Below are 12,205 nucleotides of genomic sequence, written 5' to 3' on the forward strand. Positions count from 1 at the left end.
AGCCCTGCTAGCTTGGGCCGATCCCAGACACACCGGCCTGGCTAGTCCACGCCAGCCGCAGGTGGGAAGGGTCTAGGATGAGGGGCGAGGGTCTCTGGATAAGGGGACAAAGCTGAGCAGAGCGGCTGTCTTCTTCTGTTCCCTAGACGGTGGCTGAGCATGGAGCTGTCCCCCCGCAGTCCTCCAGAGATGCTGGAGTCGGATTGCCCGTCACCCCTGGAGCTGAAGTCAGCCCCCAGCAAGAAGATGTGGATTAAGCTACGGTCTCTGTGAGTCTCTGGCGGGGGAATGTGGAGAGGGGGGAGCCTGAACTCTCTTTCTGCGTGTATGTGGTGCTGCAATTGGAGCCAGGCAGGTAGATTCTTTGGGGCACACATGTTGGCAGGTGCGAGGAAACATGGCCCTGACATCCTTGTCCAGGTCACATGTGTGGGGCATCTGCAGAACAAGCCTGTTGGATAGAGCGGTTTAGGAGTTGCAAAGCTTGTGCTTGTGTTTGTGGCCCTTTGGGTGACAGGCTGACACACGCAGCCGCGGGAAGAGGCAGCACACTGTATGTTTGTGCGCTGTGACAGGGCTGCAGACAGGCAGCATTCAGGAGGTGCCAGGCTGATTCACACATATCCATGTGCAGGGTTGTGCAGATGTGAGACCCATCACATGCCGTGTGCACGAGCGTTCATGGGTCACAGAGGTGTGAAGAGTGCTTGCACACCGACGCAGATCTAGTGCAAAAAGATACTTGTGCCAACCTGTGGGTTCTATGTATTTTCTTTGGGATTGGTAGTTTTTCCTCCTTCGTTCCACAGGGAGCAGGATGAGGGTGCCCTGCACTTAAGAAGATCATCTGCTTTGGTGTCTAGAAATTGCATATTAAATGGTCTGGAGGAGTGGGTGGAACCCTCACCTGGGAGCTAGGGGAGGGGATAATAGTGAAGAAGATTGATTGATTGACAGGAAAAACATAATTGGCTTAATCAAAGCCTTTTTATTTATATAGGATCTCTCAGGATCTCCAAGCACATGTAAGCTTCATTTCTTATTGTGGGACTCCAGTGCATGGAGATGAATAAAAGAGGAGAGGATGGACTCAGGTGTACGGTGCAGCATTCTGAGGGAGAAAAGGAAGTTTTCTTCCTGTCCCTCAAAGCAGAACAGGATTGGGTCATGCACCATGTTTATCTCCCAGGCAGGTGCCATTGGGTAATCTCTACAGTCTGTTGATTCTTAATCAGAGGAGACGATCTCCCTAAGAGATTCCCTGCAGCTCTAGGAAAAGAGGGGATGGATAGGAGACAAGGTGGTAACCATCCCCAAACCCTTTCTCCAGTCCCCTCAGCAGCAAGCTCAGGGCCTTTTCTTTCTGGGTTCTGACAAAGGGAGGGATGGAGGTAGGAAGTGGACAGATGCCCACGTCTGTCTTGCTCTTTAAATATTTTACCAACGGTGACGAGCTGATGACTTTGTATCAGGCAGGTGAGTCTGATTTATGTTTTTGCTGTTTACAGAGGCCTTAGGGAGAAGGAGGCACAGTGGGCAACAAGGCTTGGAATCCAAATGTGCTCCTTTGTCCCCCTCCTTTGCTGCCTCTGGCCAATGCAATTTGCTGGATTCTGTGAAGCGCAGCTTTGGAATGAGTTCTAGGATGAAGAAATGGAAAACCGGATTGAATTGATTTTCGTTGAGTGGGTCTTGATAGAAAAGGGTGCTCTGCCAATGGTAACTAAGCTGGGGGGGAAGAGTGTCAGGTGAGGAAGTGGCTGAGAAGAAAGATGAGAAGTCAGGGGCGTCAGACAGAATCCCAGCACCTCATGACAGCACTAATGGGCGATCATACATTGCTTGGCTCTTATTCTAGGTAGCAGGGCCATGTAGTAGAATGGGTTTCCCCATTTTCATCACCTTCCACACTCTTCTAGCCAAACAAAAATAATAAATCTTTTCTGAAAATTAATGGCCGTTTCTCCCTTTGATGTGAGAAAAGAGAACCCCAGAAGTGGTGCCGAACTCTGGAGAGAGAAAGCAATGGAGGTTTCCATAGTGCCTTAGTTGAGATGGCCTTACATGGTGGGCAAGGATCAGTGACCTCACTGGATAACTTTGGTCTATCTCACTTCAGCAAGCTGGGCCTAAGGAATACCAGCTAGCTGATTATTCATCCCTGGGAGTGAATTTTCAGTCTCATTTTCTCAAGGAGGAGAAAGATTTAAAGATAGAGCCCAGCCAGGCTGATGGCTTTCTGGATTTGCTTTATTTGACGATTGAGAAGGCTTTGACAACCCATAGAAGGATTTCTGGCTTTTTTTCTTTCTTTCTAGGTGGGAGGAGTTTCCCAGCCCTCTAGTCATTGTTTCTAAAGAGGTGAGAAAGGAGGAATTCCCTAAAATGGAAATGGAGCCTTCCTTCTCTCTCATGGATGAGGGTAAACGAGGTTACTTAGTCTGGGAACAGGGAGGTAGACATGACTGTCTCAGGTCTGGGCACTGAAGGGAAGTGGAGACAGATGGGATTTCTACACATCTGGATCTTTCTGTTTGTATCTTGGTTCCCAAACACAACACATCCTACCCCCAACCCCCTTTAAATGTCTAATCTAGGAATACAGACTCTTGGGGAACTTCTGCCTCTGGACACAAAACCTCTACTAATCCAATTGTTCAGGGTAGTTTCTTGTTGAAAAGAACATCCAGGAATCCCATTCCTCATACTAGGACTCTGTTGAGGGTCAACTAAGAAAGAATATGGGGGTATATGAGTTAGGGAGGTCTCCAACAGTGGGATTTTACTTCTGGCTAGAAGGAAAAAATTTCTAACTCAGGAGATTCATCAAATAAGGCTGAGAAATGCAGTCTGAAAATGAGGGGCTGGTTATGTGGATCTCAATATCTTCAGCGGAGTAAGAATAATTCGACCTGGCTGTCCACCCTTATCTAAGACCAGAGGGCATTGGGAACTGTGGGGAAAGATACTAGAACTAGATGCAGAAGGAATTTTCAGGGTCTGTTCTGAATCAAGAAAAACCCTGATTGGTTTTCTGCCTTTGCTCATTCATTCATCTATCTATCCATCCATCCATCCATCCATCCATCCATCCATCCATCCATCATCCATCCATCTATTCAAGAACAGTCTGGGTGTCTTGCTCAGGGCAGGTAGAATACTAGCTATTGGGCTTTTACTGCTGGGTGAAGTGTCTGTCCTCGTGGAGAGTTGGGGAGGCACACCTTTCCTCATCTCGCTATACTTATAAGAGGTAAAATTCTGCCACTCAGTGTTTCTGCCCAAGCCTTTCTTTTGGGGGTCATGCACAAATGAAAACACAGATGTGAGTTCTGTCTCCCAGGGCATACAAGCATCACTCTCACCTCTGCCCTAGTTTCAGAATTTTACATTTTACAGATAAAAATTCCTCCTGTGTGTGTGCGCGACGGTGTGGGCACAGTCTTCTTTTCTTGTCTTTCCCGTGCTCCATTCTCAGGACCCTGGAGGTTCAAGGTCATAGCAGCTGAGTCTAGAACAAGGACGTGTTTGAAGTGATTTTTGCTTATCTTTGTTTCATCTGAGTCTCAGGTGGCACCTTGAAAAACAGAGGCTCTCAAGAAATACTATTATAAGGGAATGAAGAGAGGAATGAATTAGTTATGTGTGTGTGAAGTCATGGAATCCAGTTCTGTCTCTGACTCTGGGGTGCATGTTTTCCTCCACACAGGAGGGAGGGGCGAGCAGGAAATGGAGGTAGAAGAAAGGGAGATGGTGTGGTTGCTGTTTTTTCAGGGGTGGGACCTCAGATCCGAGCCAGGAGCTGAATGAGTTAAGGGGATATAAAGGCTGTGTTTCGTGTAAACAAGAGACTGAAATTGTGAGAGTGAGACGTGTATACCTATAAGTCTGGTGGAGGGTGACGCATGCTGGAAGGACAGCTCCATGATGATGTCTCTCTCTCTCTCTCTTTTTTTTTTTTTTATGGCTAGGAATGGTGTGGTGTTTGGCAGTTAATATTCTGGGAAGGTTTGCTCTTACCTGAATGCCTCGTGTGGTTTTAGGCAACAATGTGATGATGTATAAGTGTATGTGAACGAGCGTGTTGGTAATGGGATATGATGTATATGTGATCTTTTGTTGTATTTGTGACACATTCAAGTATTTTCGCAATTCCAAGGGAGATCCAGAGGACAGCAGGAGGAAGCTGAGGAATCCAGATTCTCATTGATTGATTCTGCCACTGGTTCTCATGTTGTATTTGCCCCATCCAGTGATCTTATGTGGCTCTTACTGGTATTGCAAATCTTGCTGTCATTCACCCATTCTCTGCAAATGGCTGTGGAGCTGCTGTGAAGATTGCAGGATGAACTGTGGCTCCTTCCACCTCTGGAGAAAAAGGAGCACCAGGCCTCTTAGACCTCAGTGGGAGGTTTTTGTTTTTGTTTTTCTGTCTTCCCTGAACAAGCCCCCTCTCCCTTATTTTTAGTTGTCACCCAGGGAATCTCTCCTCCTTGGTCTTTATACCCCTTTCTCACCAGACATTTCTCATCTCTACTTCCTTCACAGTGCTGTGTGAATGAGGACTGAGCGGCATCTGGGATGTAGAGGGAGGGGGAATTCTGCAGTAAGATGGGGAGAGGCCCAGAGACAGGCCAACTTAAGTTCAGATAAGAGAAAGAGCTTCCCATGTGGTGTCTGGTCAGAACAGGTATGTGGAAGTTGGAGAGGGAAAATATCAGGAGATGAGTTTAGGCTCAAATTCCTGTGCTATGTGACTGTGAACTCTCAGTCTCTGGTTTTTGATATTATCCACATGGAACTGACTTTAAATGATAAAATCCCGAGACCTTTCAGCATGGGGGAGCTTGCTTTGTGAAGGAATGAATGGGGGACTGGTGACTGGATGGAAGAAAAAAGATGAAGATCCAGGAGGCAGGAACGTGAATTACCAAGTTAACTGGGGCACGATTCGGTAGAGTCTTGCTGATGATTCCATGGGAGGGGTGAGGGCATGCGTCTGAGCTCAGTGAATGAGAGGCTAATGCAGCTGGAAGGAGGATACACTGAAGGGTGTGGGCTCCTGTGAAAGGAGAACAGGAGTCTTTGTTACCTCGTCCTGATTGGTGAACTGGACAAAGGTGGAACAATCGTAGTTCAGAGCAAAGGTCAGCACGGGAAGCAACCCCTCCCCCGCTTACATTCATCCTAAATACTTGACTTGCAGTAATATCACTGGGTTGATCTCATCCCTCCGCTATCTAGACCTGTGGAGAACGGGGGAGGGAGGTTTGCTCTCACTCCTGGGTCAGCTTTCTTCCTTCGTTCTCAGCTTTGCTCCAGGGGATTCTTCTCCCCTAGTTTTTATAGTCTCCCTCTTCTACGCCATGTCTTTTATCTCTAATCTTGTATTTCATCTACCTTTTATTTTATGAGGACTCTATAAGTCCTTTAGAACCCCAATGCTATTATGCTTGCCCAAGAGCCCAGGAAGCAGTCTGGGGAGGCCAGGTGGTTCTACATGAGGTTGCACTTGTCAATTTTTGCCGAGAAGAAGGTTAAGAGGTTGGCTATGCAATAGGCCTGGAAGGCCAGGTAGATTCAGTTAGAGAAAAGCCCGGACCTCTTTAGATCTTTGCCCTTTAATTCCCTCTCAGAGTAGAATGGAGGTAAAGAAAACCTTGAAATCAGGTGTGGTAGTGCATACCCACAGTCTAAGCACTTGGGAGAACTTAAGGCCAATTTGGGGTACATGAGGTTCTGTCTCTAAAATCAAAAGACCAACTAGCTAGCAGCCAGCCAGCCAGCCAACCAGCCAGCCAGTCTGCCAGTCAGCCAACCAGCCAGCCAGTCTGTACCAAACCCTGACAAGAGGTTTTGCCTGTCTTTGAGTCAGCAAAGGAATGGTCAAGGGAGTCTCTAAGGCCTCTGTCCTCTCTCTTCTTTCTCTTTGACTCTTTCCACACCATCTTCCCCCTTCCTCCCCTTGCCACCATCTTTCTTGGATTTCCCTTCTTTCCTATACTATTTTTTCTTCCTTTTCTGTATCCCACTTGCCTTCTCTGCCCCTTTTGTCTTCCCTAATCCCTCTCATGCTTTCAGCCTCCTACTCATCCTCATTCCTGGCTGGGAGCCAGGGAAACTCTGGGGAGGCTTCCATCATCTAGGTGTTGCTGTGGCGACAGTGGGGGTAAGCTGGCTGCAAGACACCCTTTGGGGCCTTCTTCAGAGTCCAGCCTCAACTCCTGCTTTCTGCAGGGCCTCTCTTTTGTTTGATCAGCGACCTCATCCTTTCAGCTCCTCCAGGGAAGAAGCCAAGTAATTGCCTTTAAATCTCAAGGGGCTGTTTTTCTCAGGTATGGAAGTTGAGTAGCTATTTTCCAACTCTCTTCAGGACAGCTTCAGAGAAAGAGGCATAAAATGAGGGCAGCAGGTGGGGTGGAGGTGAGGCACTGGGAAGGTTGGAAGTTGTTAGATAGAATGATTGTCTCCTAAGGAGGGAAGACAGCTGGTCCACGAGAGCTGGGAGAGAGTTCTGAGAGGAGTTGAGATGGGATGGATAGGGGGAAGAGGTCCTGTGTTGTGGTAAGAAGAAAAGTGGTTGTTAAGCTTTCATTGCAGGCCTTCCCAAGTGGTGTTTGTTAGCCACCCTCCCTCTGTTGTTGCAGTAGATTCTGCAACCCCCCCCCCCCAGCTCATGCTCTAACTGTGGTTCTTATTCCTGGTTGGGAAGAAAACATCAGGTTAAGATTCTGCTTCAGCATGTGGGACTTTAGCAATCCCAAGATGGGGCACTGACGGAGTTTTTCCAGAGAGGAAGGCCAAGAAGTATCCAGAGATGCCTGTGGATAGGGCTGGGAGAAGAGTCCAGAATATTTAGGGTTGCTTTTGGCTGAGCTGGGTTCTCAGGTCAGTTGAATGCACAACTGCAATGAGAAGTCAGGTTTTCAAATAATTACAGTGACTGCAGTGAGCCCTGAGGCTGCCTGCTGGTATTGGCATTGTTTAGTCTGGGAAAGGAGTGGGGCTTCTGGGTCTGGGGCCTGGGGAACCTTTTACAGACTGCATGAGGTTTGCCCTTCCTGTTACACCTCTCAGCTTCCCACTCCCTTTTTTTTATCAGTCATCCAACCCTGGCATCTCCTCCCTAGTTCTGTTCTCTATGTCCACCTTGTTTGGAAACTCCCTTCAGCCCAGGCTGAGTGAGCAACACTTGCCAAGTTTCAGAGCTTGAAGCATCTGCACCAAGCTGGAGCTTTAGGAATTCCAACCTGGAAGATGTGTAACATGTCCTCTGCTTGCCTTTGAAATGTCAACAAAGTTGGCTGTTGTTTTGATTGTTGCAGAATGGATTGAGGGTAGATATGTAGGAGAACTTTTTGGGAAATTCACAGAGGTTAGAAAAAACAAAAAGGAAGCTGCCGTCTTCCTTTAAGATCTGGTAAATGCTGAATTTGGGGAAACAGTAAATTAGTCAGAAAGGAAGAAATCTAGAACCTGGGAATCAAGGCCAAGACACCCTGCTCTCCTATTGCCTGCAATGCCAGGCCAGGGATTCAAAAGCTACATGGGTTCCTGAGGAAGCAACTGATGCCTAGAGCTAGTTGATAGGACGGGGAAAGTCCCGGGACCAATTTGCAGCCTGCTGACCCAGCTTTTTGCTGCTCCACACACCTGCAGTCATTCTTGCTAAACTTCCAGCTCTTACCCATTTTTAGATTGCTTTAAGCATCTGGTCAGTCCCCTAGAAGCAGAACATCTGCTGGAGACATCTGTTGGGATATGGTCTAGAGGACTAGTAGGGTTGTTTGTGGAGGTAGTCAGTAAGCAGAACCCCACAGTGCAAGGAGAGGGGTCAGTGAACATGAGAGCTGGAGAAGCATTCTTTTGGATGACATCTGGGCACCTCCTCTCTCTTTCTTCACCTTGAGTTATTGCCAAACTTTCCCAAAAGCACTGGGACACCTAGGTTCATATTAGTCTAACCCAAGGCTGGAACTGCTTAACTTGTTTCTTTCTACAGAATAGTCTATGCTGTGCTGGGCTGTTGCTAGGAACAACTGTTAGAAATGGCTTCTAGTTAGGAGATTGGGGAATTGGCAAGGTAGAAGCAGACCTCATCACTCTGGCCTCAGCATTTTTCTGGCCATTTCTGTAACACCTCCCAAATGTCTTTCTTTCCCTGTTTGCCTTCCAGGACCTTCTACACTTTTACATCATCTCCACTTGCTCTTTTAGGCTCTGTCTACCTCAGCAACAGTACCGTCTACCAGGAGGGGAAAGTATTGGCAGTACATCTTCTCCACCCCCTTCTCTGTCCAGTGCCTAGAGATCTCCTATGGCTGCCATGACTACTATATCAACCCGAGGGTTGCCATCTTCCAGAATGGCACATGGATTCTGCCACTAGGGGGGCTATTTTTATCTCTGGAGCCACCCCCGCCACTCTGCCCAGCCAGCTGCCAGAACTAGGGCTGCTCAGACAGCAATGGGAACCAGGGATCGAGGGGAAGGTATGGCAAAGTTCTGGTTGCTCTTGGATTCTGCAGCCCCATGCTCTGCATGGTCCCTGCCCCTGCTTCTGCTGCATTGTGGACTACAGAGGAGAGAGAAAAGCCCTAAACACTCAGAGAGACTAGAGGTTTTCCATGCATAGCTCAGGTTCCATTTGAGGACTGCATAAGGAAATTGGGTCCTGAGCACTAGTGGGCATCTGGGACTTTGTTTATGGAAGTTTCTCGATGAATATTTGAAAGCTAACTAAAGGATTGGACTAACACAATAATCTTCTGCACAGATTTACCACTGTATAGTTCCCAAAGTGCTCTCATAACTATCTCATCAGGTCCTTTCTAGACGTCTGGGAAGTGTGTGTTATTTACCAGATTTAAACATGGAGACTAGAAGTTGAAGAGATTTTTTCCATGGTCCTACACAGTCAGCAAAATCAAGGCAAATTCTCCTGAGTTTTGATCAGGTCATTTTAAGATGAGACTTAGCTGACATCCTTGTTTATTTGTTTCCAGTTCCTGAGATTTTTGGACCCTTGAAATTAGGTAGATAATCTCTTCCCCAGCACTACCCTGTCCCCACTCCTCTCCTTTTATCTGACCAGAACCAACTTTTGTCTTCTATGTCAATAATTAGGACTTGTTACATGGGGGAGAAAGCTAGGTGTGGGCGGGACAAGGAGGCCCTGTGCTTGGGCTTTTTCTACCTCTAAATTTAAGGGGTAATGAAAATACAAGTGGGCGTTGTAAGAGGGGAGGAAGAGGCCTTAAAGGAGGGGAGTGAAAGAGAGCAATGGAATGCGGGGGACATGAAAACAAATGGGGAAGGAATTTGGAGGGGAAGAGGGCATAGCAAGAAGGGTCAGGAAGGGTGGGAGAGAGCAGTGGAGGAGAGAGGCAAAAAAGAACAGAGCATAAAGCCAGCAGGAAGCATAAACAGGTAGCACATGTTTAATCCCAGCACTTGGAAGGCAAAGGAGTTTGTGAGTTTGAGGCCAGCCATCATGAGTTCCAGGGCTATAGAGAGAGACCCTGTCACAAACAAACAATCAAACAGCAGCAGCAGCAGCAAAAGAAAACCTCAACAGCATTAACGACAATAACAACAACAAACCCAAAGCAGCCAAAGCAAACAGAAACAAGGCAGAGAGGCACACACATTTGCAAGTGCCATAGTGAAACCTGTAACTTTTTATATTAACGCAAACATTAATAAAATATATGAAAGCATTTAAGCTGAGGGGACATTGACACTGGACTTCCTGTGGGGTCTTCCTATCTCTGTCCTTCCTCATAGCTAGATGACTTAGCTCAGTTAGCGGTAAGTGTATGGATTCACAATTCAGTTCAGGGTGTGGATGAATGTATGAATCCTCCCATCCCAGGAAAGGGATGATACTTGACTCTAAATCCCTCCTTACTAGGAACTGTCTATAATCATAGGCTAGAATAGGTGACACAGAATATAGTATGGGGCGAGCAGTCATTTGTACAGACATCTTTGCTGCTGTTGAGCAAGAGAGCAGAAGGTGACAAGATAGCCTCTTCAAGGACTTCCAGTTTAAATTAATGTCTACCTCTCAGTGGGAAAAGTTGAGATTCGCCGAGCAGGGCTGCAGGCAGGAGAGCAAGCACAGCTTGGAGGATGCTACTGTTTGGGGCTGAGTGCAGCTGGCTGTCACCTGCTCCTCTCTCACCCATCCTTCGCAGTCAGCACGGGAAAACAAGCCAAATGGCTTGGCCTGAGACTCTGATGCTGGGTCTAATCCTTTTTTTCTGAGAGCACTAAGCAGCTGGTGACCATGGTTGGGAGGGTGACAGCAGTAGGACACAGGGAGTGGTCAGACCACTTGCCTCCCCCTTCTTGGCCACCAGTCCTCTAGAGAGCAACCGTAGGTCTTTAACCTCTGCCATTTGTCTGCTGTCCACTTCCACTTGCCCCACCGCTTAGAGCCGCTGAGAAACAGCAGGTCGCTAAACTTCGTTTGTTTATACTCCTTTAAGGCCTTGGCACAGTGGCAATTTTTTTTATTTCTGTGCTTTGAGTGGTAGGGAAGGAGGGAAAATACCCCGTCATAAAACCCAAACTCCTGTCCCCCCTCCTCCCACCCATGTGTCCCCTCCCCCTAGCGGGTCCCCCCCCTTCCCCCCCCCCCCCCCCCGCCACAGTAGTCCCTGTGAGCCCATTCTTTCACTCTTCGCCTATTGAACGACCCTAGATTTGAGGATACTTTTTGCTTCAACCCTCCTACCTTCTCTTTAGCTCCGCCCCAGCCCCAGGGGACCAATCATAGCCCCAATGAGCTTGTATCGGTGATGTCATCTTGCAGCCAATCGGGAAGCTGTTGGGGCTGTGTGCATAGTCCACTTGGGATGAAGAGGCCAGGCTCTTTCCTGCCGGGTGTCAGGAGGGGAAAGAGGAATCTTGGTCCTCAAGGTCTCCTGGGAGCCTTATTTACCCCCTCCATGGATGGTCAGTCATCTCTCCTCCACTTCTGAGCAGTATTAACCTCACTCTGGTTAAATCACGGTGTCCCCCAGTCTCCGTATGTAAGATGAGAAGATCAGGGCTAGGAGTAATTTGGCCAGCCTCGGTTTTTTTTTTGTTTTTGTTTTTGTTTTTTGTTTTTTGTTTTTTGTTTTTTTGTTTTTTGTTGTTGTTGTTGTTGTTTTCTGCCAGTCCCCGCCCACCCCCTCCATTCTCTTTGTTCAAACAAGTTCCCCCGTGACTTTTCACTCACGATGGAGTGGGATGCACTTCTCTTTGTCTGTGAGCCTTCTCTGGCCTCTAACCTCTGCAAGCCCCTTCCCAAGTGCAAGTAATTTTGTGGGGCCCTCCTGCCTTGAGCATTCTCTCAGGTGCACTAAGGATCCTGGACGGTTCTAGAAGAAGCCAGAATTTGCAGGAGCTGGATCGCTGCTTAGCCTCTCTGGTTTCTGGCTGGGTCCCTTCCACTCCTACCATAGACTTCTCTGTGACAAATTCAGGATGGTTCCCTGTCCCTGCCTCCGGACATTGCTTGCTAATCCCTTTTTCCCAAAGAGGAGCCCCACCTCCTTAGAGCAAGGGGCTGGCCTGTGCTATTTCTGGCCTTTCTGGGACTCTTCTGACAGATTCTTGTTTTCAGTCTGATTCAGATGTGAAACTTTTCCCGAGGCCTCTCACCCAGTTCCTGTGGGCTAGGTCTCTGTCTCATCACCCCTCTAGCCAGGCCCTTTCCGTTTCACAAAGTGCTCTCTGGTCAGTTTCTCTGTTCTGCTGGGACCTGGAAGAGGAAGTCCCGGGTTCAAGAGGGAGTTGTTCCCCAGTAGGGGCCCTTGTGCCCTGGGGTCAGTCTTTTGATACTTTGAAGTAGGGAACTTTGATTTCCATGGCAAACCCTGTTCCTGTCCAGAGGAGCCACCTCCAGGGCCCCATCCTCAGGTAGGTTCCAGGGAGAGGAGAGGAGAAAGGGGCAGGAGAGGGGAGTAAAAGACAGGAGATGGGAAAGAAGAGGGACCAGGAGGAGAGGGGAGGCCAGGGAGGAAGGCTAGGAGGAGGGGCACAGGAGTGAGAACAGGTTGCTTATAAACTCACATATTTCTATTTCTCTGTTATTTATCATGTCTCCTATTTCCATATCTCTTTGCTATTTCTACTTGACTATGACAGGTATTTTCAGAGGGCTCCTCTCTGTTCTTCCTGACCCCTAGCATCCTTAAGATCTTTTATGCTT

General features: G+C 48.0%; 1 protein-coding gene across 3 annotated transcripts in view; it reads left to right on the forward strand.

Annotated features, from left to right (window-relative positions):
* Window positions 1-12,205, forward strand: part of Pde1b (phosphodiesterase 1B) — a 27,529-nt gene continuing 15,324 nt past the window's right edge. Inside the window, exons 1-2 of one of the 3 annotated variants that reach the window (NM_022710.1) lie at window positions 1-61; window positions 147-269. In NM_022710.1, the coding sequence (NP_073201.1) occupies window positions 160-269 (110 nt within the window). In that variant the 5' untranslated portion in view covers window positions 1-61; window positions 147-159. Of the gene's footprint in view, window positions 62-146; window positions 270-1,118; window positions 1,477-11,620; window positions 11,914-12,205 lie in introns of those variants that run through there. The other 2 variants (XM_087556056.1, XM_087556055.1) reach the window with 2 other exon arrangements.

This window comes from Rattus norvegicus, chromosome 7 (assembly GCF_021556685.1).
Source record: "Rattus norvegicus strain SHRSP/BbbUtx chromosome 7, alternate assembly SHRSP_T2T, whole genome shotgun sequence".
Lineage (NCBI taxonomy): Eukaryota > Metazoa > Chordata > Mammalia > Rodentia > Muridae > Rattus > Rattus norvegicus.